Here is a 27,042-nt window from a genome sequence, read left to right on the forward strand (position 1 = left end):
AAGCAACTGCTGAATATATTATAAAAAAGGCAAACTGTATTGCCACTTTTTAAAGTAAAGAGATGTAAATGGCACAGCTGAACCAGATCCATTACAGGTACTGTGGGAGCAATCCTGCATAGGATCAAATTGAACTAATGGCACCAATTTGTTTAATAGATGAGGCTTTACAAACAGGCAAGTACAAGTATTTTTTAAAGATTTCCTGGCACAATTTTAAACACTTTACATTTAATAAGTTCCCAAGTTTTTTGCTGCATCCATTTAAAATCCGTTCCATATCTTAAATTGCTCTTGCTTTACTTTTTATATTTGCTTACATTACTGCTTCTACCTCTGTTTAAAGGTCTGATTACTTCCGGAACTTTGTAGATTCATGTCTTCAGAAAATCCCTCAAGACAGACCAACATCAGAAGAACTGCTTAAGGTCTGTGTCTAGTTGCTAGTTTCCCATGCTCATATCAGTCTTTCCTTGCAGTTTATCTTTGGAGTTAATGTATGAAAATATGTCTGTGTTTTTGCAATGTGTCGGCAGTCTTGCGAGCCCCCCACCCACTCCCCAAATGCATGCATCCCTCCCCACAAGTACATGCAACCCCCCTTCTCCCCCACCCCCTCCACAAAGTACTTCCACCCCCCCCCCCCCCCCCCAAATAAATATAAACTTGCCTACCTTGGGGATGGTCTCAGGCCTCTAGTTGCCACCGGCCCCTAGCTCTGCCCAGCTGCACACCTCCCTCACTGACACTGTCCCACACCGAGCCTCTCTCATATGCTGGTACCTGCTGGAAGCTGAGCTCAGCTTGCTTCCGGCACGTGCCTACGTCAGAGAGGCCCGGCGCAGATTGACAATGCTCTACAGTTTTCTCATGCTTTATTTATTTATTTCTGCTGAAGTATGCGTGAGCCAATAGTGCTCAATTTGAGTGGTTAAAAAGTTTTAAACTAACATGAACTGCTGCTCCAAGTTTAATAAAATATTCTACATACCACACCGCCTTCTAGTGGTTGAGGATTAGCTAATGCAAGTGGATAACACCCTTTGTGAGATACCCATGACAAAAAAAAGTATATCAGCTTTTCTGTCTTTGCTTCTTGGCAGAATGCCACAACTGATTAAGAAAAGGTGGAAAAGTTACCAAGATATCATCATCTTCTAATCTAATCCTGTTACTTTGGGGTTATATTTAAAGAACATAAGATTGGCTGATGAGCCAGTCTCCCATCTTCAACAGATAGACCAGTCTCTATACTAAAGCTTTCAATACTGCTATGTTTACAACTGACACCGTAAATGTAGCTATACAGTAGGGCTCCGTGTGTTTTATAGGAAGATTGTAACTAGATGACAATTTTGTGGGATTTACCCTTGTTATCTGTTTGTCTACATTATCTGCAGCACATGTTTGTCATGCGAGAACGACCTGAAACAGTGTTAATTGACCTGATCCAGAGGACAAAGGATGCAGTTCGAGAGCTGGATAATCTGCAGTACCGTAAAATGAAGAAGCTGCTTTTCCAAGAGGCTCACAACGGGCCTGCGGTGGAAACACAGGAGGAGGAAGAGGTATGTACAATCACGTGAGGGTTCATCTCAGTGTTCTCAAACTTCATGCATTATAAAAAAAAGATAGTACAGCTCAACCCCCTTATAACACTGCGCTTGGGGTCCAAAGAATCACATCGCGTTTTAAGCGGATCGCGTTAGAAATAATGTACAATTGTATGTATTGTACAATAAAGTATGTAAGATACCAATAATCGTGTTGTAAAGTATTCATAAATACAAAAATTGGGAGCCACGCTTGCGTCCCGTAATAAGTGGATTCGCGTTGTAACGGATCGCGTTATAATAGGTTTGAGCTGTATTAGGGCAAGAGCACACATGGCGCTTTGCAACGCCGCGCGCGCCTCCGTCTGTTTGACGATGTGTGAACATCCCCAGCAGACAAAATGATCTGCGAGCGGGGGGAGCGTGCAGGCGGGGGAGCAAGCGGGCGGGCGGCGGATAAAAAAATAATGTAATAATAAATATGTGAGAATAAATAAAATAATAAACCCGTTCCCCCAGTCAACCGTCCCACAGCAATTTCAGCAGCCAATCAATGAAAACATCTGGACATTGATTGGCTGCTGGAACTGACGTCGCGCTTCTGCAGCCTGGAATCACAGTTTGGAAAGACCCCAGCTACAGCAGCGGTGACGACGCCGTGCTTCGCAGCCAATGGTAGTTTCAACAATGAACACTACCATTGGCCGCCAGGGGTCGGTGACAGGCGCGCACGAAAGCACGCGCACATCGTGTAGCGCGGTGTGTGCTCCAGCCCTAAGACCGTTCTATGTTTGAATAGTCTAAAACATTCCCTTTAATAAAGTTAAAGAATCAAACTACTGATAAAATAGACCCTTTACATGATCCAACATTTCAGTCCTCTCTCTCGAGACTACCATACCACTGCGCACATTATTGTTAAAGCCTAATTTAGATCAATTTTATGTGTATACTTGGGCAAATATATACAGTTACATACATATTTGAGAAGGAATATGATAAAAACAGATGCATTATTAGAATGAATAAATAATTAGGAAAACTGTATTGGGTTACTTTATTTTATTTTGAGTGTGTCATTGTTTAAAGGCAGGCTACATCCTGGTTAATAAAATCTTCAATTCAAATGTTTTGTCAGGTAATATTTTTTTGTGTTTAATATACTGTATCAAAAAAGTGTAAATATCAAACTAAATGATACAAAGTTACAGACCTCATTGTTTTCCTCTGTGCTGCCATTTTCAGTGTTCAGCATCTTTCTGCTGTCCAAATGCTGCATTCCTTACGTGATATTTATATCTCTGTCTGTGAGAGGGACCATTTGGTAACAGCAGGAGTGGCATTTGAAATAGTGTAATTTTAATATAAAGATTTCGTTTGAGACTGTGTTTCTTTAGCAGTGATCTGCTTGATCATTTAATTAAATCGTATCATGCTCACTATGACCTATGGAAAGTTGAAAGTTATATGAAATTACATTATTGGCCCACGTGACGTCACGGGGGACATTTAAACAGCAGAGAGATACCGACACTCCCTACGGAGGTGAGGATATCAATAAGAAGGGAGTCCTTGGAACTGAAATCAACACAGTTCAGATTCAGAGACCCCCTGCTTCAAACCACTGGGGGGGAACGTAAAGGGTCCCCAGGAGTGCTGCTTTGTGCACTTGCTTGGCCACATACTTGTTTAGTTTTACTTTCTACAATTTAAAACTAATTTAAGAGTGAATATATATTACGGTAGCCCGTGGCAAAATTGGGTGCTAAATATGTGATGTACTGAGGAAGTTTTGTTCAAGGTTAAAATGCTCCATATTAACTGTTCATGCTTTACACTCAATGGTGTGGGGCTCTTTTATTTGTATTGGAAAAGGTCATCTAGAATCTGCTGTTTCTTAAAAACAAAGAAGATTGAAAGAAAAAAAAATCAGAGGTAAAGTTGAAGCAATGTGTTCAACAAATAGTGATTTTCACTTTTTTAGTTTTTTCCACATCAAGGCCTGTGAAGTGAAGAACAGGCAGAATCTGTCTTTTTTTATTTTTTCATTTTTAAACACTGCAGTCTGTTGGGGTGAAAAGGAGGAATTATCAATACTTTTAATGCAATAATGTGATTCTCTAACGGGGAAAAAAGCAAAGTTCTAGTTCTAGATAGATGTTATACATCAATCACAGCTTCTAAAATTGGTTGTGTTGGTGCAGAAACACACAATGCAAGAAACTGCATAATCAAGAAAAACACAGCCATCTATCTCGTAATATTGCAATCGGAACAAAGTCTAGTGAATTGTACTTCTTTGTAATAGTTGTTTATATTTCATATGTCAATGAGTTATTACCTGGTTTCATTTTCTTTTTAGGAGCAAGAGCATGGAGTTGGAAGGACAGGGACAGTGAATAGCATCGGTAGTAACCAGTCCATTCCTAGTATGTCTATCAGTGCCAGTAGCCAAAGCAGTAGTGTGAATAGTCTTCCAGATGCCTCAGATGACAAGAGTGAGCTGGACATGATGGAAGGAGATCACACGGTGATGTCAAACAGCTCTGTCATCCACTTAAAACCAGTGAGTATGCACATGGTAAGAGTGTTCATGCATGGTGGATCTTGGTTGTGAAACGTTAGTATGTGTGAAATTACTATTAAACACTTAAATAACAGTACTTGCCAAATAAAGTAAATATTTGAAGATAGATATTTTTTTTCTTGTGTGTCCCCCAGTTACCTTTTTTTTTTTTATAAATATTTTATCATTGATGAACATGTACAGTATTGTTCCTCGGCTCCTGAAAATGAAGACGGATAGTTTTTTTGGTTTTACAACCTGTGCAGCCATTTCTAGAAAGAGAGACTAAATGTCCTAAAGGGAGCAAGGAAATGGCAGAAATCACATTATTCACACACAACTATAATTCTATAGAAATAATAGTCATAAGGTAGTATGAAAGGTGTAATGTTCTAGTTCTGCTGCTTTGGAGCTTTTATACATCATCTCAGACAATGCAGCACGTGTATTTTATTTTCAGACGTATTATTAGCTGTTTTGTGTTTTTCATGTTAAGGAGGAAGAGAATTACCCTGAGGAGCCTGAACCCAGAACGCGACCATCAGAACCACAGTCTCCTCCCCAGGTTTCACGTCACAAGTCTCACTATCGCAACCGGGAGCACTTTGCCACCATACGTACAGCCTCGCTGGTAAGTTGTCACTTGTATTTAATATGTAGGGTTTTTTTCTGCTACCACTATTAAATCCAGTGCTGATTTAAAAGGGCAGTCTCAATTTAAATTAATTTTAGAGCACACTAGCACCATTAGTAACAGTATAGATACACCTTTAGCACGACATGTTTACCTGTAACACCAAGGCGACACTACATGTGTTCAGTTTCAGGGTATTGAACATGTCACATTGGGACTCCGTGGGGGTGACCTAGACCAGCGGTGCGCAAAGTGGGGGGCGCGACCCCCAGGGGGGGCGGGAGATTGTGCTTGGGGGGCGCGGGCAGTTGCAGAGGCCCTGCGCTCTTCCCCCAGGCATTTAAATTAAATGCTGGGGGATCGCGTGAGGCCCCTGCAACTGTTTGCTTACCGGGATTCAGCAGTCTGTGTTGCGACGCCGCAGCACCATGTGACCTGACGTCACACGCCCACGCAGCGTCATCTGACGCGGATAAAGGTAGGCAGGGGGGCGCGAGAGCTGGGGGCAGAGAGACAGGGGGGCGCAGCACAAAAAGTTTGCGCTCCCCTGACCTAGACAATGCTCTATTAAGAAAAGAAGCAAGGTGGATCTTCAACCTGGGAACACAATCCCCAAATGGTTTGAATGAAGATTACAACTACTCAACGTTCCTATAGAAACATCATGAATAAATGACCCCACTGTAGAGTACCAAGTCCATAACATAGTGGGACTACTTTTTAATATGCTAATTAAATTAGACATACTAACTGGATACAACTGCCATATGCTTCTTGAATTACAAACTCTGTATCCATGATGAGTATTGTGTAATTACACCCAAACATGGATGTGTAATGCTATTGTGCAATATGCACTATAAGCATAGCAATAGGAAGAAATAATATCAAGACAAGTCATTAGCTTTTTAACCTTTTAATGTTAACATACTTTAGTTTGGAAGGTTTCTCTGATCAGTAGGCTATGCCAGCATATTTACATCAGTGCGGATTGGCTGGCAGTCTCGCGCCGGGTGGAAAGTTCACTCCCACCTGATGACGCGAAAACGATCACCATGACGACCGCAGGCAATAAAAGTCTGGCCTCTGCAGGGACCCTCCTAGCCCCGAAGAAGTTCCGTGCCTAAGGAACGAAACGTGCGTCGGGATGACGTCAGAGTGACGTCTGTTGTGCAATTAACACACAGGTGTTTGGTCTCTGTCTGCTACAGCACAGTATCTAGCTAGAGATAATCAAGATGTGGGCCATACTTGGATCCCACTAGCTAGAGAGAGGGCTACAGTAGCAATTTCTGGTTTGCAGTGACTGCCAGTGAACGTGGTTCTGTGAGCGCTCCAATTGTCTATTAACTGATAACCATTTTAATATGTGGCTATCAGAAGTGCTTCAAGATATACTGCATGAAGGGATTGACTGACATGCACTAGAAGCACTATTCCTAGCAATCTGGATACAACGGACACTGATATAAGTTACATTAAATAAGTCTGTGTTAGAGTGCTTTCAATGACATTTTATGCAGACAGTTCACAGTTTGGTTCAAGTTTCATGTGTGGTGGTGGCACTATTTCAGTGTCTCCTTGACAACAAGATAATAATATCACACATAAACTTTTCAGAACGAACTGCTATATATAGCAGGGCCCTTCTCCATTTCTCTCTAGCTTAGCCCTTAATGGGCTTATCTCTAAAGTAATATATATATATATACTGTGCTAAAGCTTGGGTAAAAGCTTACATATTGTAGCCTATTGCAAGGCTCACCCAGTACATCAGGCATTTCATGGTTAACATACCCATGCCCTTCGGACAATAGAGAAGCCTCTCAAAATAGGCTTTTCATCGCGCATGTTCTAGGTTTTAAATAAATGTGTGTGTTTATGTGTATTCTAAATAAAAATGTATTGTTTTGAATTAGTAGAGTAGTGTGCATCATATAGGGATTCTTTCTCTCCGATACAATCTCAATTTAAAACACAGATTAGAAATTCAGGAAAGTACCAAAACATATATTTTTTCCTTTTTTAAATCACTGTTAAAGAACAAAAGAACCACAATGTACCTGTAGTTTATATGATCCACATTTTTACCACAAAATGGATTACACCAGGATTGTAAAAATCCTCCAAAGCATTTAGTGAACATGAAAGCATTAAGAGTAGGGGGGGGGGGAGAGAGTGTTTTAAAAAAAAAAAAAAAAACATTTTTTTTTTTAACTTAAATTTTTATTAAACATTTTTTTCATACAAAAGAAAAATTAACAAAACATATAACATATAAAAGGGGGGATAGGGGAGGGGGGGAGGGATAGCATTTGTAAAAATGTAGCATTGTACACAACAATTCGACTGTCACACATATCACTCCGTTCCAAGTATTCTAATCTATATATGGGGATATACCTGCATGGCGAAACCAAGGAGCCCAAATCTCAGAGAATTGTGAGGTCGAGCCATTCAGATAGGATGAGAGTTTTTCCATATAAACTATATGCCAGATTTTATTGTTTATTTGGTTTAAGGATGGGGGGGCAGGTTGTTTCCAATTTTTGGCAATTGTACACCGTGTAGCATTTAACATTTGGGTAAAAAAAAATTTAAAGACACCAATCACTTACATTAAATCCATTAAGCACATTACTACCAATAGTTTGCTTTGATCCTAGGAGGGACTACTCCTATAAGCATCACACTGGCATGGTTGACAAGAGGAGCCCATTTTTCTTACATTTTGAAAGTCTTCACTGCCTGTACAATGACACAGTACATACAAGATGAGAGGCATTTTTTCTTAGGATGCATGTAAAGGAAATTGTATTAATGAAAACCACATTGTTAGAAATGTAAAAAAATATTTTCCATTTAAATATGAACATTTTATCACGTTATGAAGTCTTAAAGCGAGGCAAGTTTGCCAAAAAAAGAAAAAATTATTTCTTTTTTTTCTATTTTGTAGGTGACGAGGCAAATCCAGGAACATGAGCAAGACTCTGAGCTGCGAGAACAGATGTCTGGCTACAAGCGCATGAGGCGGCAACATCAGAAGCAGTTGATGGCACTGGAGAACAAGCTTAAAGCAGAGATGGACGAGCATCGCCTCCGGCTAGACAAAGATCTAGAAACCCAGCGTAACACCTTTGCGGCGGAGATGGAAAAACTTATTAAGAAACACCTGGCAGCCATGGAAAAAGAGGTGGGGGAAAGGAGCCATGAGGCTGTTGTGGGTATTTTCTCTTGTTAGGTCTTTGCTGCAGTTGTTGAAAACATGAGACCTAATTATGTCTTTACTGTGGTAAAGTTGAAGCATATTGGAGGGTATTAGGGTTTAGAAGGCAAGCCACGTTGCGTTATATTGTAATCAATAGATGACAAGTGAATAGAAAAGTATATTTGTTCTTTTTGGTAAAACGCTGAAGCTTTAGTAAAATGGAAAACACAGACATGGTTAGCATAGAAGCTGGTTGAAGAATGATATGTATTAAAGCAGCAATACTACATTTCCCCTCATTATTTGTATGTGTAAAGCATGTGACAATGTATAATTGTACATTCTTACCTAAGCTGGCAATTGTTTGGTGCTCCCATTATACATTTCTAAACAACCTGATTGTGTGCCTAACGAAAAATGGCCGACCTTCTAACTGCTGCAGTCAGTGAAATACTGCAGCTGGTATGTAACATTATATTAATAAGTGTAACACATTATTGTTACAGCTTTCAAAGTAATACAGTCTGCTGTTTGGAACACAGCAACAGATCTGTTTGCGATACTTTGTTTACAAAGGACAGAGCTCAAAAAGGTGTGTAAGAGCTGTTTCAAAAGAGGAAGTGTATATGGCTTTCTAAATGGTTACTGTGGCAACCAAAGGATGATTGGTACATTAAAAAAATATAAGCTGTATGACCCAATAAAAATTGGAAGTTGAAAAAAAAAAAAACTACAAAATGGCATTATGAGTAAATAATAAATGCAGAAAGTATTATCTAATACTACAGAGTTGATTGATTTATTTTTAAAAAAACTGCATTTTGAATGTTTTGCTACTTTAAGGTAAATATTTCTTAGTAGAGTTAGTGGCTCCAACTTTTGTTAAGTCTGACTATCACATGCATGAAGCACTCATCAAATTAAGTACAAGTGGCATTTACTATAATAATGTATGCATTCAACACACTTGTGTGTTAACTCAGTCACCCCTCATCACATTCACCTTAGCCCACCCTCTTCTGGCTTTATGGAGTCCCAATTTTCTATATATACTTTTTTTTTAGTTGTCCTCTGCAATTCTATCTCGTTATTTCTTTCTATAACGTCTCCAGTCCCAAAGCAGTATCTTGCTTTTTGGTGTGTTAGCTCTTTTCCAGTGGCACTTCTCATGATAAGGTATGACAGTGCATATAGGGTAAAGGAGCACTGCGACTACCTTACCAGTTCTTACTTCCCACTGTGTTGGTTTAGTTTTGCAAACTGTTTTTTGGGGCTGCCTCTGAGGACCCATTTAAATTCAATTTTCTCTGAAGGAAACATCTTCAGAGCATCCCTAGATTAGCTGAACAAAACATAGATGTGATTTAGTAGTGCAGTAATATATTAAATGTGTGTACATTGGGAGATTTAAATTTGGACCAAAACACAGCATTACAGAATGTTCTGTCTTCTGCTTACCACAGTTGAAGTTGATGGCCAATGAAGAAAAGAAATTCCAGCAGCATATCCAGGCACAGCAGAAAAAAGAACTAAACAGCTTCTTAGAATCGCAAAAGCGGGAATATAAACTGCGCAAAGAGCAGCTGAAAGAGGTTTGGACATGTTTGTGTTTGAAATTGTACAGAACCGATACCATGTCATGTTATATTGAACCCCTTAAATATCATCTTGAAATACAAATAGACTTAATATGGGGCAGGCACTCTCTGTTGCTATATTATTACACCAAGCACAGTGATAGACACATGCACACGTAACTATTACTTATCTTTCTGATGCTCAAGCAACTTCCTGGGCTAAAAAAAAATAAGTGTGGTATTTCTCTCGAGTATTGCAGCAGCAGATCATGATCTCACAATTAAATGCATTGGGTTTTGTTGGAGAGAAGAGCTGCCCTGTATGTTGAGTCATAAAAGTGCACACCTTCTCTCTACCTGTAATTAAAACTGAATATAGAACGTCAATACGTGTGTCACAAAAATATTTAGAGCAAAGAAAATTCCAAAATGCTAAATAAAATAAGGAAATTGAAGTTTTATCTGTGGTTTTTGTGAAAAGAATAAGAAACAGAAGTCTTGTACGAAAAACTTTAGCAGGGAAGTGGTAGGCGTTTCAGGATTACACATGCATTTGGATGACCCGATACATGAATAACGTACATATAGAAACTTGATGATTAATGTTTTGTCAAGGATGCAGGTTTCATACCCCTCTTGGGGCCTCACACAAGCCCAATTAGTTTAATAAATAATTTTATCGAAGTGGCCTGTGTTTCTGCAATTTGTAACCACTGGTCGTATAAGTGCATCTACCTGTACCTTGTCGCAGGATCAAGCCTGGGTCCTGACTTATGTGATACATAAATATTTTAATCCCAAAGAAGACCTTTTTTTTTTTTCCCCCAAGACCTTTTAGCATCAATTGTCCTTAGCTGCGTTTTTAAAAGATAATAAAACTAATATCTGAACACACTGTTGATTCTTTTATGATCATGACCAAAACATTAAGAATAATTAAGGAGATTCCAATGTTGCTTCATTCTTTTATTGGAAATATTGTGCCAGGTAATCGGCGATTATCTGGTAGTTTGAGAAACGTTAACTGATTAGCTTTATGTATTCCCAACATCAATGAGATTTGATCATCAGTACTATTTGTGCTTTTAAGTAATCGTCCCACTACATTCCTTTCCCTGAATTAATTTCTCTGTTCAATTAGACTTGTGTGTGTGTCTCACCGGCTTTTTTGTTCATTGTTCATCTGCACTTCCGCTATTGGGGTATTTATGTCGCATACACTGTCCATGTTACTGCACCACCCTGAAGAAGGTCCCCTTTTAGAGGACTGAAACTTAATTTTTTTCCTGTTATTTTTTGCACAATACACTTTTTTGTATTCATACTCTGCAGCGTGCTGTTTCTTTATTTACACTGGGCCACGGTTTTGAGTAATGTATTATGTATTGTTACTCGAAGCACGCACTTTTTTATACATGCCTACTGTTTTGTGTGTGTGTGTGTGTGTGTGTATACACAAGTTAACTACAACTTTTTGTTTATGCACATGAATAACAAATTGCAATGCATAAGGGAACTAATCACATTAAACAAAGATTTTGCTACAATTGGGTAAATGAGCCGTAAGAAATAAAATAGATGGATAAAAAAAGAAGAGCATAGTTAGGGGGGCTGGTGGAAACAACTTTTAATTTCAACTCCTCCAGAAGCAAGTGTGTCCTGTACAGCAAAAATAAAGATTGTGAAACAAGGAAATTGCTTTATAGCCCCCGGTCAAATGTAGCAACAGCTTTTTGAATTTTCAGTTAACTGAAGGTGATATAGATTTTTTTTTTATCAATTATATATTTTCCTTATTCATGGCATGCTTATAGTTTTTTATTTTTAGGCCCATAAATTAAAAAAATAAATAAATTCCAAAGTTTGTACTATACATACTAAGTAGTTATTAGGCAATTGTTAAATTCATGGGGAAAGCTGGTCAAAGTAAAGCAACATCATTTTTCATCTGTATTTTTAGTGTACAAACCAGAAAGCTGGAGAGTTTGACAGAAAATGTAGTCAGAATTTACAATCACACAAAGGCAGTTACTGACAGAATTGTTTGTTTGGGGCTTTAACTTGACGAAGTTAGGTTATCATGGGAGCAAGATATTTAGGGTCCTACTGTGAAGTGACATGGTCTTTTGTAAGAAAATAAAGGTTCTTAAACTATATCTGGTGATAATATTGGAAAGGCCAGGAACGAGCAAACTCTGTATGCTCACCTAGACGCGAGTCTAACATGGACCTGGATGTGAAATAGGAATATTGTCAGATTGTAGACAGCTGGCTGAGAGCAGAACTTCGAAAATTCCTTTTGTCATAACAAAGAAAGCAGTGTTATCCAATTGAATAGTCAGTTCTCAACAGTGTATTAAAGGTGAAATCCCTTCTTGGACCATAATGAATAAGTTTAAGAGGTTACATCTAGATTATGGACACTTTTTCCCCCCTTCACAATTTGACATGGGTATATTTATATAAATAATGTTTTACATTTATTATGTAAACATGGTGAGCTGAGGCTTGGTAGGGGTTTCATTTTCTCTGGCTTACTTCCTTTTGTCATGTGTCACTGTGTGTTCAGCAAGTGTTTAAACAGCTAGAGGACTTTCTCTACCCCCTCCTTTCTCTGATAAGAACAGGGTGACGGTAAAGAAACCACTTGATTGACTGACACTCATGTCCCTATTCAGATATCCCAAAATCATTCAACTTTGTAATTTTGCTAAATAAAAAATGCAAGCAGCCAAATCTAATCTATTAGCATGGTTAGATTTGTGACGAGTAAACCATTTAGACTAGTAAAGTATCTAGAAAAGATTGTTTTCTAGCTGGCAATGCGGGATTGCACACTTTGTGTTGTGAGGCCTAAGATGTTGATTCCTCTTAGCAGAAATAGTTGGGTATCTTAACAATTTAAGAATGTTGTCAACCACAGCAGAAATGTGATCAATTGTACTGTTTAAATATTGTGATGCAATGAGTTTCTTAGCTTTTCTGTTACACACACTAGCTATTGCTGCTTTCAGTCAAATATTTATTTTCTTTTAACTATTTTCCACAAGTTTTAGAAAGATACAGGAAGAAGGTAAAATCTTGCTTTTTTTTAATGGTTTCATGTGTGTTTAAAATGCTGCTTTATTTGTTTCTAATAAACACATCTAGTGTCAGACTAGTTGTCCTCACTTTGTGATTTGCATCATTCTTATAACGTCAATGTGAGCTCATTAATATAAATATTTATTTCCTAGTGTTCAGTACAAGGCCTTATTCCAGTCTTTGAGGGACGTTGACGTTGTCTCAATTAGGCTGGGCTTTCTATGTTGCTGATCTACATGAGACATTTTTGTCTTGCTAGGAGCTAAATGAGAACCAGAGTACCCCAAAGAAAGAAAAGCAGGAATGGCTCTCCAAGCAGAAGGAGAACTTCCAGCATTACCAGGCTGAGGAGGAAGCCAATCTACTGCGGCGTCAGAGGCAATACCTGGAGCTGGAGTGCCGTCGCTTCAAGAGGCGGATGTTGCTCAGCAGACACAATCTGGAGCAGGACTTGGTCAGAGAGGTACATTACAAACATGGACTAGGGCATGGTTTGTGTTTTAAGCACTTCCTGTATACATTCTGTGGAAGGCTTTTATATGAGTAGCTCTGTAGTCAGTGGAACCTTAGATGCGCTTTTTCGTAAAAGTTTTGTCACAGTGATACCTCTTCGGATCAACAAGTGAGGTCTATAAGTTTTTGACATATGTATACACTATTATGTCTATGAAAATATCTCATGGTGGTCCATAAAATGCTACACCAACCTAAAACGTCTCTATGGCCTTCATGGTTACTACAAATGTGCACTACATTATATGTAGGATGCTCACTTTTTGCTTTTTGTAGGTTTTAAAGCTTGGCCTGATACTGTGTACAGTTATTTAAAGCAGCAATTTGCACTGCTCACAATTCGTTGTTTGTTTGTTTGTTTTGTTTTACACTATCGTGAACCACATGATGCCCCGGAGATTAATCGTGGTCGCCTAACATCTGGAAATAAAACCCTGGTTCCTGAGTAATGAGACTATTTGACCACCAACCAAGAATACTTGCTTGGTAGACACAAAAATGACTCCAAACAGTAGAAAGCCGCAACGCCATCGGAAGATGATGATGCGGATTTCTCTTGGTGACACGGGTGGCCATGTGTGTATTGCTCAGGGGTGGAGGGGGTCTTCAGAGGTCAGGGGACCACGAATCCGCTCCGAGGGACCCTCTGCTTCATGTAAGTTAGAATATTGTTTTTTCTTTATGGAGGAATAGCTGCTTTAAAAGGATAGCTATATCCATTAAACTGCATCAGCTCACTTGCACACACTTTCTTTTGTAAAATCATAGTGACCGTGCAAAGGCTTTTATCAATATTATTATTATTGTTCTAGTGAAAAATGTGTGAGTTGTGTGATTTCTTTATAGCAACTCACTCACCCAGTGGCCTGGATTCACTAAGCGCAGATTTCTGGTGTTACCCGCTATTGACTTGAATGGCAGGTCACCCTGGTCTGGTGTTACCCGCTATTGACTTGAATGGCAGGTCACCCTGGTCTGGTGTTACCCGCTATTGACTTGAATGGCAGGTAACTCTGGTCTGGTGTTACCTGCTATTGACTTGAATGGCAGGTAACTCTGGTCTGGTGTTACCCGCTATTGACTTGAATGGCAGGTAACTCTGGTCTGGTGTTACCCGCTATTGACTTGAATGGCAGGTCACACTGGATGCGATACCCTGCAGCAAATTAGCAAAGCTCCTCCATATAGTGCCTTTTACATAACTTTTTTTTTTCTTTAATGTATAATATGGTTCTTTTTCTCAACCCTTTTTACCTTTGGATGTTAGGAGCTAAATAAGAGACAGACACAGAAGGACCTGGAGCATGCAATGCTGCTACGGCAGCACGAGTCCATGCAAGAGCTAGAGTTTCGCCACCTCAACACCATACAAAAAATGCGCTGCGAGCTTATAAGGCTGCAGCACCAAACGGAGCTCACAAACCAGCTGGAATACAACAAGCGGCGCGAGCGGGAACTTAGGCGTAAGCACGTCATGGAAGTCCGACAACAGCCTAAGAGCCTGAAGGTACTAATCTTTGCTTACTTTTATCAAGGGAATTGGTAGGGGGAGTGGCAGAGAGTGTTATTCCAGGCAGTACTTAGTTTGTTTTATAGGTTTTGTGCAGTCCCTGTGCAGCCTAAACCAAATTATCAATGGAAAATTGTATATAACAAGGAATGTTATCAAGAGAATGGGAAGTGTGAAATGATAAGCGTGTGATACTTGTGTATCTTCTTAAGCAACATACAGTCAGCGGTTTCTCTTTGGAATATACGGTTATTGCCCAGCAGTGGTAGGTGGGCTTCACAATAGTATCATTCAAACGAGCAAAAAAAAACTACATTTATTAGTTTACACACACACACACACACACACACACACACACACACACACACACACACACACACACACACACACACACACACACACACACACACACACACACACACACACACACACCCTCTTTGAATTCTATGGTTTACATATCAGGACATAACAATCATCTGTTCCTTAGCAGGTGATAAAATGAGGTAAATACAACCTCAGATGAACAACAACAACTGACATATTACACCGTGTCATGATTTATTTAACAAAAATAAAGCCAAAATGGAGAAGTGTTGCGCAGTCACTCCTGTTATTTTCGTAACAATTCTGAGTGTTTTTCCCTATGAGATTATTGTAGATGCAGTCCCACTAAGTTTCACTTCAGAATGCGGAGTTATACTGTATACTGAATACGATTGTTTAGATTACAGCCTATGCCAATCGCTTCAGGGGCATTACTGATCACAGATGCTGATAATGCACATTTTATAAAGGACTTCGCAAGCTAAAAGTCTAAACTTCACATTACTGTTTACATGCTCATAGCTAGAAACGTGTGTGTGTGTGTGTGTGTGTGTGTGTTACAATGTATTGTAGGAGGATTGAACAAACTGCAAAAGGCAGTAAGTGGCATAAGTAAACTGCAGAGGCTCAGTCCTGCACTGCTTCTCTTGCAAAAGAGAACAGAGAACGTGACATTAATGGGTTTATAGGAATCGTGGGGACATTGTCTGGAAGCTGTGCCACCTCCCTTCTGTTTCCTGTTAAAGTTTTTTGATTTGATAGCTGTAAACAGAGTCTGGCACCTGAGAGAAACTGCACAATGTGAAGACAGAAGCGCTTTCACATTCCTTTTCCACTTTGCCAGAAATGTCTACAAAGTGTTTCCCCTCAAACAAATTATAACAGAGCTTTTCCTAGAAGGAAATAACTTGCCATGCATTAAGGAGGAAATCTTATGGTGCTTTCCCATTAATGAACACATCAAAACATTCACTTGCAGGAGCTTAAGTTTATTTTGTTTTTCAAATACAGCCAACTTTTTACCAACGTCTGAGATAAAAAGGGAGTAAGTCGTTACAGTAAAACCAAATATTATACATCATAATGAAAGTCAACATTTTTTTATCTCTCCATATTTTGTCAATTATAAAGTCTTATCTAGAATGGACTGAATATAATAACCAAACCAGGTGGGAACAGACTTTAATAATTTTTCCCATTTTGGTAGGTTTTCTTTACGTTGTTAATGGCTGTGTCGCCTGCTACATTTTAGGTTATAATTTCTTTGGAGTAGGGTCTTTGCTACCTCTTGTACCACAATATGTGTTTTGTCTTATTGCTATTTTATCTTTCTCACCTATTATACTGTGATCGTTTGTGTGGAGATTATACAATTTCTACCCACACCCAACATCAGCAACAAAGGAAGAATTCCTCCTTTTCCAATCACTAACCACAGCTCTATCACAATAACCTCCAGAATTGTGCAAAGAAGGCGATGCCATTTACTGAATGTCATAAGAGCTATGAGTGTGCTAGACCAGGGGTGTGCAATCTGTTCCTGCTGCGCCCCCCCTGCCTGCTTCCCTCCCTTACCTTGCCATGCCAACGTGACGTCACATGACCCCGCAATGTCATTGGGCGCTGCATTGCCATGGCGACGCGTCGCAGAAGGGAAGTGAAGTTGCAGAGGCCTCACGCGATTCCCCGGCATTAATTTAAATGCCTTGGGGAAAGAGCGCGGGGCCTCTGCAACCGCCCGCGCCCTCCCCAGTTTGCGCACCACTGTGCTAGACATTGACGTCCGGTGACTCTTGGCTCGTAAAGAGTTAAACGTTCTGGAATACAGTATCGGTATTCACTTGGTGCATTTACCAAAGCAGCGTGCAGGCAGCACCCATAACTTGTATCACAAGAACACTATACTGTATACTTAGGACTGTTTCATCATGATACCCCGAACACAGTATCTGCAAGGCCCTTCATTCTTGGTTTTCCCTTTTACAAGGAATTGATCAAAAAAAAATTATAAATATAACACCCTTTCTATAAAAAAAAAAAGGATTTTGAGTATCTGCTTTATAATGTTTCTTTCCAGTAATTTCCTTACTATTTCCCTACCTCTCCCCTACATTGCAAAAAGAACATTATGTTCATAAGCCCAAAAGCTCTTCACTGCTGCATCTTACTGCTAATTATTACGAATACACGTTCAGGAAGTCCAATTTGTCAGCAATTTACTAGCAGAGACTCGCTGAGCTCTTGATCCTGCCAGTCATGAACGACTTTCCTTTGTGCCATGACAAATGTTTTGATTAGAGCGCTGTTATGAAAAAAATGTAATACTAATTGGTTGGGTAATTTTTGTGCATAGCATCAACGCAGCTGTACCCTTGAGATTGCCTTTGTTGGACATTATTATCCTTTTCTGCTCAACCAGTCTGCCTTGCTTTGAATCACTTTTTAATTAATTTACGTTAATGTTTATCAATACATTTCAAAATCGCCAGGTTCTAAACGCACAGTTTAAGGCGTTTGCTGGTGATAAAGGAGCACAAGTTTCTGCCCTTTCAGTATACATAACATACTTGCTTCTAAACTTCGTGTAAAGGGGATTCTGCCAATTACTTAAATATCCTTTTTCTGTGGGGAGAATATATTTTTTAAAGTTCTTTTCTTAAAGCGGTAGTCCCTCTTAAAAAGAAAGTGAACTGTTGGTAGCGGCATTATTCATCATGCTAAATTGTATGGTATTGTAGTATAACTGTATGTATGTATTTATGTATGTATGTCTTTATTTATATAGCCCCATTAGTGTACATAGCGCTTCAGATTAGTACTACATGTGACAATCATATAAATACAAATAACAGATCATGGGAATAAGTGCTTCAGACATAAAAGTAACATTTCGGAAGAGGAGTCCCTGCTTCGGGAAGCTTACAATCTAACTGGTGGGGAGAACGTACAGAGACAGTAGGAGAGCATTCAGGTAAGTGCGTCTGCAGGGGGCCAAGCTTATAAGTGACAGCCACAGAAAGCAATCTTGTTCACCAGATACATTATACAACTCTTCTACTAACAAATAGCTATGTTTTTATTAAGATAGGTCTTGAGTTGATGTCCTGGTGAAGTAAGTCCTAAATATAGTGAGATTCATTTAACTAAAATCCCACTGCACGCGCTCTCTCTCTGTCTTCACAGTCTAAAGAGCTACAGATAAAAAAGCAGTTCCAAGATACGTGCAAGATCCAAACCCGGCAGTATAAAGCTCTGCGAAACCACCTGTTGGAGACCACACCAAAGAATGAACACAAGGCAGTGCTGAAACGATTGAAGGAGGAACAGACCCGCAAACTGGCAATTTTGGCTGAGCAGTATGACCACAGCATTAATGATATGCTCTCCACGCAAGCAGTGAGTTTCAGTGGTGGGACCAGAGCTTCTTGTAGTGTCTGTTCTCTGTGTTTGGAATGACTTGTAGCAGGTGTTGCCCATGTGATCTTGTACTACAGAAAAGCTTCCAGTATTTCATTTACAAGAAGAGGCTAAATTATTAAACATTCTTCTTTAGCCTAATAAGCCACCTTGAATGTTAATGAAATAACTTTTAGCAAAGGACTAGCATCAAATGCAGTGCCCCACAGACTGTATCTATACTGAGATTGTGAACGTCAATACACAGTCTGTATCATTTGCAGAGGCTGAAGGGCTGTCCTAATTGTTTCTAGAGACCTGCCAATAGACGCAGTGCTTTATACTGTAAATTGTAAAACTGCTCAGAATAACGGGCCCCTGCTTGGGATCCTACATTTAACTCTGATACATAAAACACAAATAGGCAATATTATTTGTCCAGGGTTAAATGAGGCTAACCAGTCATCTTAAAAAGGTATTGACCTCTACAGAGGGCAGTGCCTTCAGTGCAGAAACAATGCATTGCAGGCCACAAAGCATATACTGTAGTGTTAAAAAAAAAAAAAAAAAGGATAACACTTTATGTTTTCTGTGGGGTTTTTATTTAACACGTTTCTTTTGAGTAGGCAAAATTCCTGACACATCAACTTACTCTGTCTTTGCAGCTGCGCTTGGATGAGGCACAGGAGGCAGAGTGCCAGGTTTTGAAAATGCAACTGCAGCAGGAGCTGGAGCTACTGAATGCCTACCAGAGCAAAATTAAGATGCAGGCCGAGGCCCAACATGAGCGGGAGTTACGTGAACTGGAACAGAGGGTTTCCCTCCGCAGGGCCCTTCTCGAACAGAAGGTACATGACTAAACACTTTCTTTCAAGGTCCTGGCTACATGACATCATAAGGAATGTGAAGTGATTACTAATAGCTTTTACTTACCGTTCTGTTGCATCTTAATGCTAATATATTTGTACAGTGCTCTCAAACTACAGATAACATTACATATTTTTAATACATGTGTAAATGCTGCTGATTAAAAGGCACCACATTGGCTTTGCACTTAAGTAAGAAAACTTGGTAAACGTTTCATATTTTACGTAAATATCTCTAAAATAAGTTATAATGATAAGAAATGTGAAGGTAATTTGTTAAGAAACTGTTTTATCCATTAACTAGGAATGTACCTTTTAAGGACCAGATTGAAATAATGGTAGTAATATTTTTAATAGGTTAAAACTAGATGACTTCTGTCTTTAAAATAATGAGACCAGTATGTGTATTTAAAATAAAAATTTTAATGTATATCTTGATGGTGTATGAACATTAAAACCTGAAGCTTAGGGTTACTGTCCTTGTCTGTCTCTGATAATCATCCTTCATTACTGGCACTTATACAAAAAGTGCGTGACCGTATACCTTTGTCAGTAAGTGGCTGAAATATGATTAAAAATCACCCATCCTTCAAAGTCCTTATTGTAATTTAAAATAATTTTTGAAGAGTGTGTATAATTTATTTTCAAAGTATAGTTTTATTTTTGTAAAGGTTGTATTAGTAGAAACGTCCATTTAAATGTAAACAGTGTGAGATTTGAATTCTTACAGAAAATCGTATTTAACATGTTTGATGTGCCATCCTCTCCTGTTTTAGATTGAGGAAGAAATGCTGGCTCTGCAGAACGAGCGTACTGAGCGGATACGGAGCTTGCTGGAGCGCCAAGCCCGAGAAATTGAAGCATTTGACTCGGAGAGCATGAGACTAGGCTTTAGCAACATGATACTTTCTAATCTCTCCCCCGAGGCGTTCAGCCACAGCTACCCGGGAGCTTCTGGCTGGTCCCATAATCCCACGGGAGGCCCTGGACCTCATTGGGGTCACCCCATGGGAGGCCCACCTCAAGCCTGGGGCCACCCCATGCAAGGTGGGCCTCAACCATGGGGTCACCCCTCAGGGTCCATGCAAGGTGTCCCACGTAGTAGTGCGATGGGGGTCCGCAACAGCCCCCAGGCTCTGAGGCGGACAGCTTCCGGGGGACGGACAGAGCAGGGAATGAGCAGGAGCACAAGTGTTACTTCACAAATATCCAATGGCTCACACATGTCTTACACATAACTGAAAGGAGAACCCATTGGCCATTCCTTTGGATCTTTCAACACAAACTGCCTAAGAAGTCCTCACAGCAGCTTCCTCATTGGTATTGAGCAGTTGCAAAAATAAGGCTTCCTACACATGCTGTATTTTAATCAGTTTGTACAGGGTTAAGTTTCTGTGCGTTGTCTGGAGTATGATTGCATTGGCTGCTGGATTTATATCAGGGAGTGGGGTAGGGAAGTAAAGCATGTGGATTGTGCTGGGATTGGATTTTGGCAAAGTAGCTATTAAGAGCTACAGTATACCAAACTATCAAAAGCAAGAAACTGATGCAGATTCACCTCTGACAACTGTATCAGCACATTCAGAACTTGGTACATTCCGTGGTTCTAACTGATCACCGTACACTTCGTAAGGCTCTTATCTCTCATCCTTGAGTGGTAATGAATCCCTTTGTTGCTGTATGTGTGATAGCCCATCTGGTTTTTAAATCTTCAATTCAAATCTGTTATCAGAATGCATCAAGAACATTGATTGAGTTTCTCCTTTATAGAAAATATATTCCATTGAAACTTGTGATTACTTTCGTTCCAATTAGGCCAGATATGTCTACAATCAGGATTAGGTATTTAGAGTAAATTGCTGCTTACAACCAAAGCAACAAGGGGAGTATTAAAGTGCTATCTTAATCATTTAGTGCTTGGGAGAGACCCTCAAGCATAAATAAATGATTTTGCATATCTATTTTCTCATGTAGAAAAGCTTGCTGTGCTAGTAGCAACTCTTTATTCCATGCTGTTAGCCATCTCTCACTGTTGCAGGTGCTCACCCCAAACGTAGACAAATTTTTCCAAACAGGGTGGAGTTGCAAACATCTGTGATTAAGGCAATTTGTTCGGTACCTTAGGCAGAGCAGTGGAACTGCACCCTAAAGTGCCCACATTATCTGTTGGTCTTTGGTGCTCGTTGTCCTATTTTGGAGGCATTAGTAGTTAAATGGCATTATGGAACACACTAGATTGGGTCACAGTGAAATGAGGTAGCTTAGGTTGAAATCTATTTTATATTGACATAGTGAGGAATGAATGAATAGTGGTGATGCTTTGCTGAGGATTTCTACTAACTAGAAGAACATTCTCTGCATTGTTGGACTGCTGTGGTTTTGGTATAAATTGCATTCTTTTACCACGTAATTAGTTATCAAGTAGTAAAGGTGTTCATAAAACAGTGATCTTTTGGTTTTCTAAACTCTCACTTATGTCCTATATTCTCCAGTGTAGTTCTAGAGATACTTTACATAGGGTGTTTGACCCACTTACTGTTACATTCTTTAGTACATGTGTAATTTCTTTGAGGCTGCTCTCAATTTAAAGTATCTCTTGATCGTGCCACAATATTAAAATTGCTTTAACAGTCATCTAATTAACTGTTTTAAATTTTCATATCATTACATTAATTGCTTCTAATGCAGACGCATTCCCTTTTCAAATAACAAATTGTCCGTATAACTCATCTCCTTGCAATGCTACCAAGTAACACTCTTCTCAGTTGATCAAATGTGATGCAAGACACCAGTAACATGGTGTCACATACAGGTGTACGTGAGCAAATTTTAACTACTTTGGTGCTAAGATCAGTTAGTGCCAACGGCAGGTGTTTTAGTCCTGCCAACTTCAGAAGAGCCGTAATGTAGGATGTGCAGGTAAAAGGGTTAGAAAGTGAGAAGTGATTTTAATGAATAGACAGATTGTTTGATGCAGGGTTTGTTTTTTTTGTGTTTTGTTTTTTTAAGAAGAAGAAATTGTCAGGTGTATAAACTTACTGTTCAAAGCAGCATTACATGTTTCAGCTGATCAAATGATACATGCCAACTTGTTTAACACCATTCCTTCCAGGAATATGAAATATCTGAAATAAGGTTCAGAACGTATCGTTCTATTAACCTAGATCTGCCATTTTTGAATTATTTTATCCACAAAAATATACACGGTACTTTCAAAGGAGGGCGTTTGTGACACTCATTCAGTTCTTTCCAACTCATTGCAATGAAAAGCAAAATATATAATACCTTGTACAGTTGGCAGGCCAAATACTGATATTTTGGAGTGCACTGAGAGGATTTTCATTATACTAGAAGTATACTTTTAACCAGTTAAAACATAATTTCATATTGATAAACCTGCAATGCTGCCTTCTTTGAGAATTTTTTTTTCATATGGATAGTCATGAGCATTATTTCATCCCATAATTTCTAGAGCCCTACATACCATCAATAGATTCACTTTAAAAGTTTTACTTATGACTTTGTCATATGAGAGTTGGTATCCTATGTAAGAATATAAGGTTTCTTGTATATGGTAACCATTCTCCTTCTGCACATAGAATGTAATATCTGTTCCCTACATGGGGCTAATTTAGAATTACATTTTCTGCAAGATCACTTTCTAACTGAAAACAAGAATCTGGAAATTCGCGCATGGGATTAACTGTAGCCACAATGTTTGTGTTGCAAATATTTGCCAAATGCCTTTTAAATTCAAACCAATTCATAGCTGGCATTTCATGCGCGCAAAAAAAAAGTTAAATATTGGTAGAACTAATCAAAGAAAAATGTTTTATTATTTTCTGTGACTTTCTTTATACTCAGAAGCTGTGTTTGATCTTGGGATGACAATTTTATTTATTAGATTTATATAAATGACTAACTCATAAGTTCAGGGTCAGTTTGGGTTCACTGCTTCAGGAGACTGACCTTTTGTTCTTCAGTTGCTTCACATTAAACATCCAGTCAGGTAAAAGCAGCAAATTGAAATGTTTGTGTTGCACTAGTGAATGTTTACTTAGCTGAGAAACAGAAGTTCAAAACCTGTAGAAAGGTCTCATATTTCTACACCTCCTACTGCAGCTCTTCTACACTAATAAATGTAGACTACATAAGCCGTGGTCCTTTTGCTGCTGAGAGATTTCTACACATTGCTGTTAATGATATCAGTGGGAGTGAGCAGTGGTGTCTCACAGGTCCAATCAATGCGATTTGCTTGTGTAAAAGCATATGGTAGCTGCAGTTCCTTGTATCACTAATGTTGCACAAGAGATTGTCACAGTGCATATTTGGTAGCATTGGTAGAAAATATTAATGGCATTGCGTGAAAGTTGTTGCTTTGGGATATCATTTTGCCCCGTGCTATCTAATTTGTGCAATCAACAGAACAAGTTTCATTTCAATGATTGCCATTGTATTGCTATTGTATCAGTGAGGCTGTGTTGCTATTTCTTCTACAAGAACACAGTGACACCACTACATTCTGCCATGTTTTCTTATCCCAGGCAACAGCAATATGAAGACAACAGTTTAGATGGGGCCTGTAGAAATTTTGAGTTATATACATATTTGAGAGGAGATTGCACCTTAAAATTTTACCCAGGAGTGATGGATTGCATCAAACATTGATGAAAGTTGTACCAATGTGTATAAACGGAGGTTGGAATGCTAGTGGGTTGGGGTGGGTGGGGGGGGGGGGGGGAAGCAGCTGTACAGTCCAACAAAGCCTCACACTACTGGTTAAATACTAGTGCTAATGAATGTATCTGAAACCCGTGTTGAGCTTGATCACTCATTATTGTAGGGTGCTCCAGGCTATCAATTGAAAAGAGATTAATTTAAATAGCATTGTCTTTCCTATATAGTCAATGCTCCACATTGAATATGCTTGTCTGGGTATAATAATGTTGAATAATGAATCAAACACTATAAACAAAAACACAAATTTCATAGCTCATTATGTAGTAAAGTAATTGATCCTTTTTAATCGTATTTTGCTCCATGCTCAAGGTTTCCTGCCAAGACATGTCTATTTTAAAAAGAGATCCTATACTAGGTATCCCTTATTACCTTCCTGCCCCAACACCTACACAACAGTTCCCTGGAAACAGTTCTGGATCCTGTATGATGTATTTAGTATGTTATAAATATGTATGTCTCCACGCCCTACCGATCAGTATTTTAATAAAGTATTTCATTTTCCAATAAGTTTAGCAAAATCTGGTTTTAGATTTTTATTTTTTAGTGCTAATGAGAGGTCCTTTTTTATGACACCTTATACAAGCTAATAGGGGCAGTTTTTATGTATGGGACTGCTGAGGGTAATGATGGAAATCCAAACCTGAGCCACTCTTTCAAGCGTCCCATAGATTAGACAGCACATAAATGTTAGGTTTCTCTAGGTCAGTTTGTTAAATTAGGGTCTCGGTATAATGACTAAGACATTCAAAATGTGTTTGAATTGAAATGTGGATTGAACTGGTAATGGATTGTGAACAAAGTGCAGTGTTCTAAGGCCCAGATCCATAAAAGGTGTTAAGATTTAGCACACCTTTACTTCCATTCAGTAAAGGCATGCTAACATTTAGCATCCTTTTGTGGATCTGAGCCCCGGTGCTGTTCTGGCAGTTGAGGTCAGTTGTGAGTTTGCAGAATGGAATTTTAGGGTTGCTATAAGTCACAATAAGTAACGACAGAAGTTAGATATTTAATTTTCCTTCCTTTCTTTTAACTCTGCAGAAGGAAGGCACCATTTATGTGGATTATGATGCTACATTTCATGTAATTTGTCCATGAAACAGCCAAAATATTTTCCGATTACAAATTACCTTAGACCATATACTACACTTGATAGATGTGCCAATTCAAATCCAGTCTGTTTGGAGAGGGTGCTTTTAGAAAGGAATAAATTAAATTGTATGCAGCTTTTGCATGACTTGGCTGAAATATAAATTGCACTAGTGCCGACTGGATGTTTTGAGAAGCAAGGAGATACTCCATACTAATAATCTACATTTAAAAAGAGGAACTAAGCCATGTGTAAGACTCGTGCAAAGACTTTTTTTTTTTAGTTTGTCAGAGCTGTTTGTTTTTTTCATCATATGTTTAAGAACCGCACACATGCTTGACGTGTATTAAGAGAAGCAACGTGAAACATTCCTTTTGTGTAGGTACCATTAAAAACTATGGTACTCAACCCATATTCTGGGGGCGGCCATTCTTTTGTCAACTAATTTTAAATGATCATGGACATAATAATAATAATTAGCTTTTTAATACTTCCCCCTTTACCTTGTAGCATTTGTTTTTAGGGACACCTATTCCACACATAGCTGCCAGAGGGGCTTGCAACAGACTGCATATCTGTGCGGACCCCTCTGTTAGCCTGACTTCAAGCCATGGGAGTCACAGGATTTGAAGAAATAAGGTAATCCCTTAACTGCTAAAGAGAACTGCAGTGTCCCAAGTAGGGCCTATTGGTTTCTATAAGAAATATCCAAAATGGCGAGAAATTGTGCATCAGGCAGGTTTTGCAAATCACAATTTTATAATTTTTTTGTACCACACTATCTTTTGTCTATCACCAGTTCCCAGCAGGAGTATTCAACCTGTTAAATAGGACGGTGGTGAGAGGACAGCAAAACACTGGTGTAAATAATCAACGTAAAAAAATATTTAGTGCATATTACACAAAGATATATCGACTTAATAAATTGTAAATGCTAGAGCCTTTTTTTATTAACACTTAAGTTGCTAAACAGAAAATAAAATTCTATTTATAAGAGAGAACCCTTTGCCCATTTCAGCCAACCAATTTGAGAGAGAGAGACATAGATTACAGGAGTAATCTAACTGTCTGATCTTAAGTATGTTGCAGAGCTTGTGAAAAGTTCATCATTAGTAGCTGAGGTGGGGAGGGGGCAGGATTGTGTATATTATTGTACATTTTAAAATCACTTGCTTGTATTGTGAAGAAAAAAGTAAAAAAAAAAGCCGAGAGGAAAAAAAGCTTGAGTTGTCTAACATAACTATTAACACAAATTTTAACAAGTTGTCCCGTACGGAGGTAAATCATGCCCCGCCATACCTGCGGAGAGGGGTGCGGAAGACACCTCCCACACGGCCCGCCACACCGGTCCCGCCACCCTGGCCCGCAACCCCAACAGGGCACAGACACACACACGGGACAGCCCCCCCCGGGCCCGCCCACCAGGGCCCAGACCCACCAGGGCCGCCCCCCCCCCGGGCCCCCCGTCCGCCCCACCCAGGGCCCAGACCCACGGGCCCAGCCCCGCCGGGCCACCCCAGCACGCACGGCCCACACCGACCTAGCAGCCTGACCCCACCGCCCCCCGGGCCAGCCACCGCCCAGGGCTCCCACACCGGTCCCGCCCCCCCACGGGCCCTTTTCCGCCCCCTCTCCTCCCCCCCTTCCCCTTTTCCTCCCCCCTCCCCCTTTTCCTCCCCCCACCCCTCCCCCTTTTCCTCCCCCCACCCCTCCCCCTTTTCCTCCCCCCACCCCTCCCCCCACCCTCCCCCTTTTCCTCCCCCACCCCTCCCCTTTTCCTCCCCCCACCCCTCCCCCTTTTCCTCCCCCACCCCTCCCCCTTTTCCTCCCCCCACCCCTCCCCCTTTTCCTCCCCCCACCCCTCCCCCTTTTCCTCCCCCCACCCCTCCCCCTTTTCCTCCCCCCCACCCCTCCCTTTGGCAGGGTTAACCGAATTGCTGATGCAGGAGTGCATTTCAAATCTGTGTTGCTGAACCCTCCATTA

At 39.8% G+C, this 27,042-nt stretch overlaps 1 protein-coding gene and 1 long non-coding RNA gene across 7 annotated transcripts in view; one reads left to right on the forward strand and one right to left on the reverse strand.

The window, feature by feature from the left end:
• LOC142491519 (uncharacterized) overlaps positions 1-787 on the reverse strand; it is a 57,203-nt gene extending 56,416 nt beyond the window's left edge. The window contains exon 1 of the long non-coding RNA XR_012800419.1: positions 675-787. This is a non-coding gene — a long non-coding RNA (uncharacterized LOC142491519). The remainder of the gene's footprint in view (positions 1-674) is intronic.
• The window catches only part of TAOK1 (TAO kinase 1), a 108,167-nt gene extending 81,839 nt beyond the window's left edge, over positions 1-26,328 (forward strand). For all 6 annotated transcript variants that reach the window (XM_075594192.1, XM_075594194.1, XM_075594193.1 and 3 more), the window contains 11 exons: positions 347-428; positions 1,401-1,568; positions 3,916-4,119; positions 4,616-4,750; positions 7,710-7,946; positions 9,425-9,553; positions 12,882-13,085; positions 14,403-14,642; positions 18,153-18,365; positions 19,031-19,213; positions 20,008-26,328. In XM_075594192.1, the coding sequence (XP_075450307.1) occupies positions 347-428; positions 1,401-1,568; positions 3,916-4,119; positions 4,616-4,750; positions 7,710-7,946; positions 9,425-9,553; positions 12,882-13,085; positions 14,403-14,642; positions 18,153-18,365; positions 19,031-19,213; positions 20,008-20,469 (2,257 nt within the window). In that variant the 3' untranslated portion in view covers positions 20,470-26,328. The remainder of the gene's footprint in view (positions 1-346; positions 429-1,400; positions 1,569-3,915; positions 4,120-4,615; positions 4,751-7,709; positions 7,947-9,424; positions 9,554-12,881; positions 13,086-14,402; positions 14,643-18,152; positions 18,366-19,030; positions 19,214-20,007) is intronic.
• Positions 26,329-27,042: the final 714 nt, after the last annotated feature.

Source organism: Ascaphus truei, chromosome 3 (assembly GCF_040206685.1).
Source record: "Ascaphus truei isolate aAscTru1 chromosome 3, aAscTru1.hap1, whole genome shotgun sequence".
Taxonomy (NCBI): domain Eukaryota; kingdom Metazoa; phylum Chordata; class Amphibia; order Anura; family Ascaphidae; genus Ascaphus; species Ascaphus truei.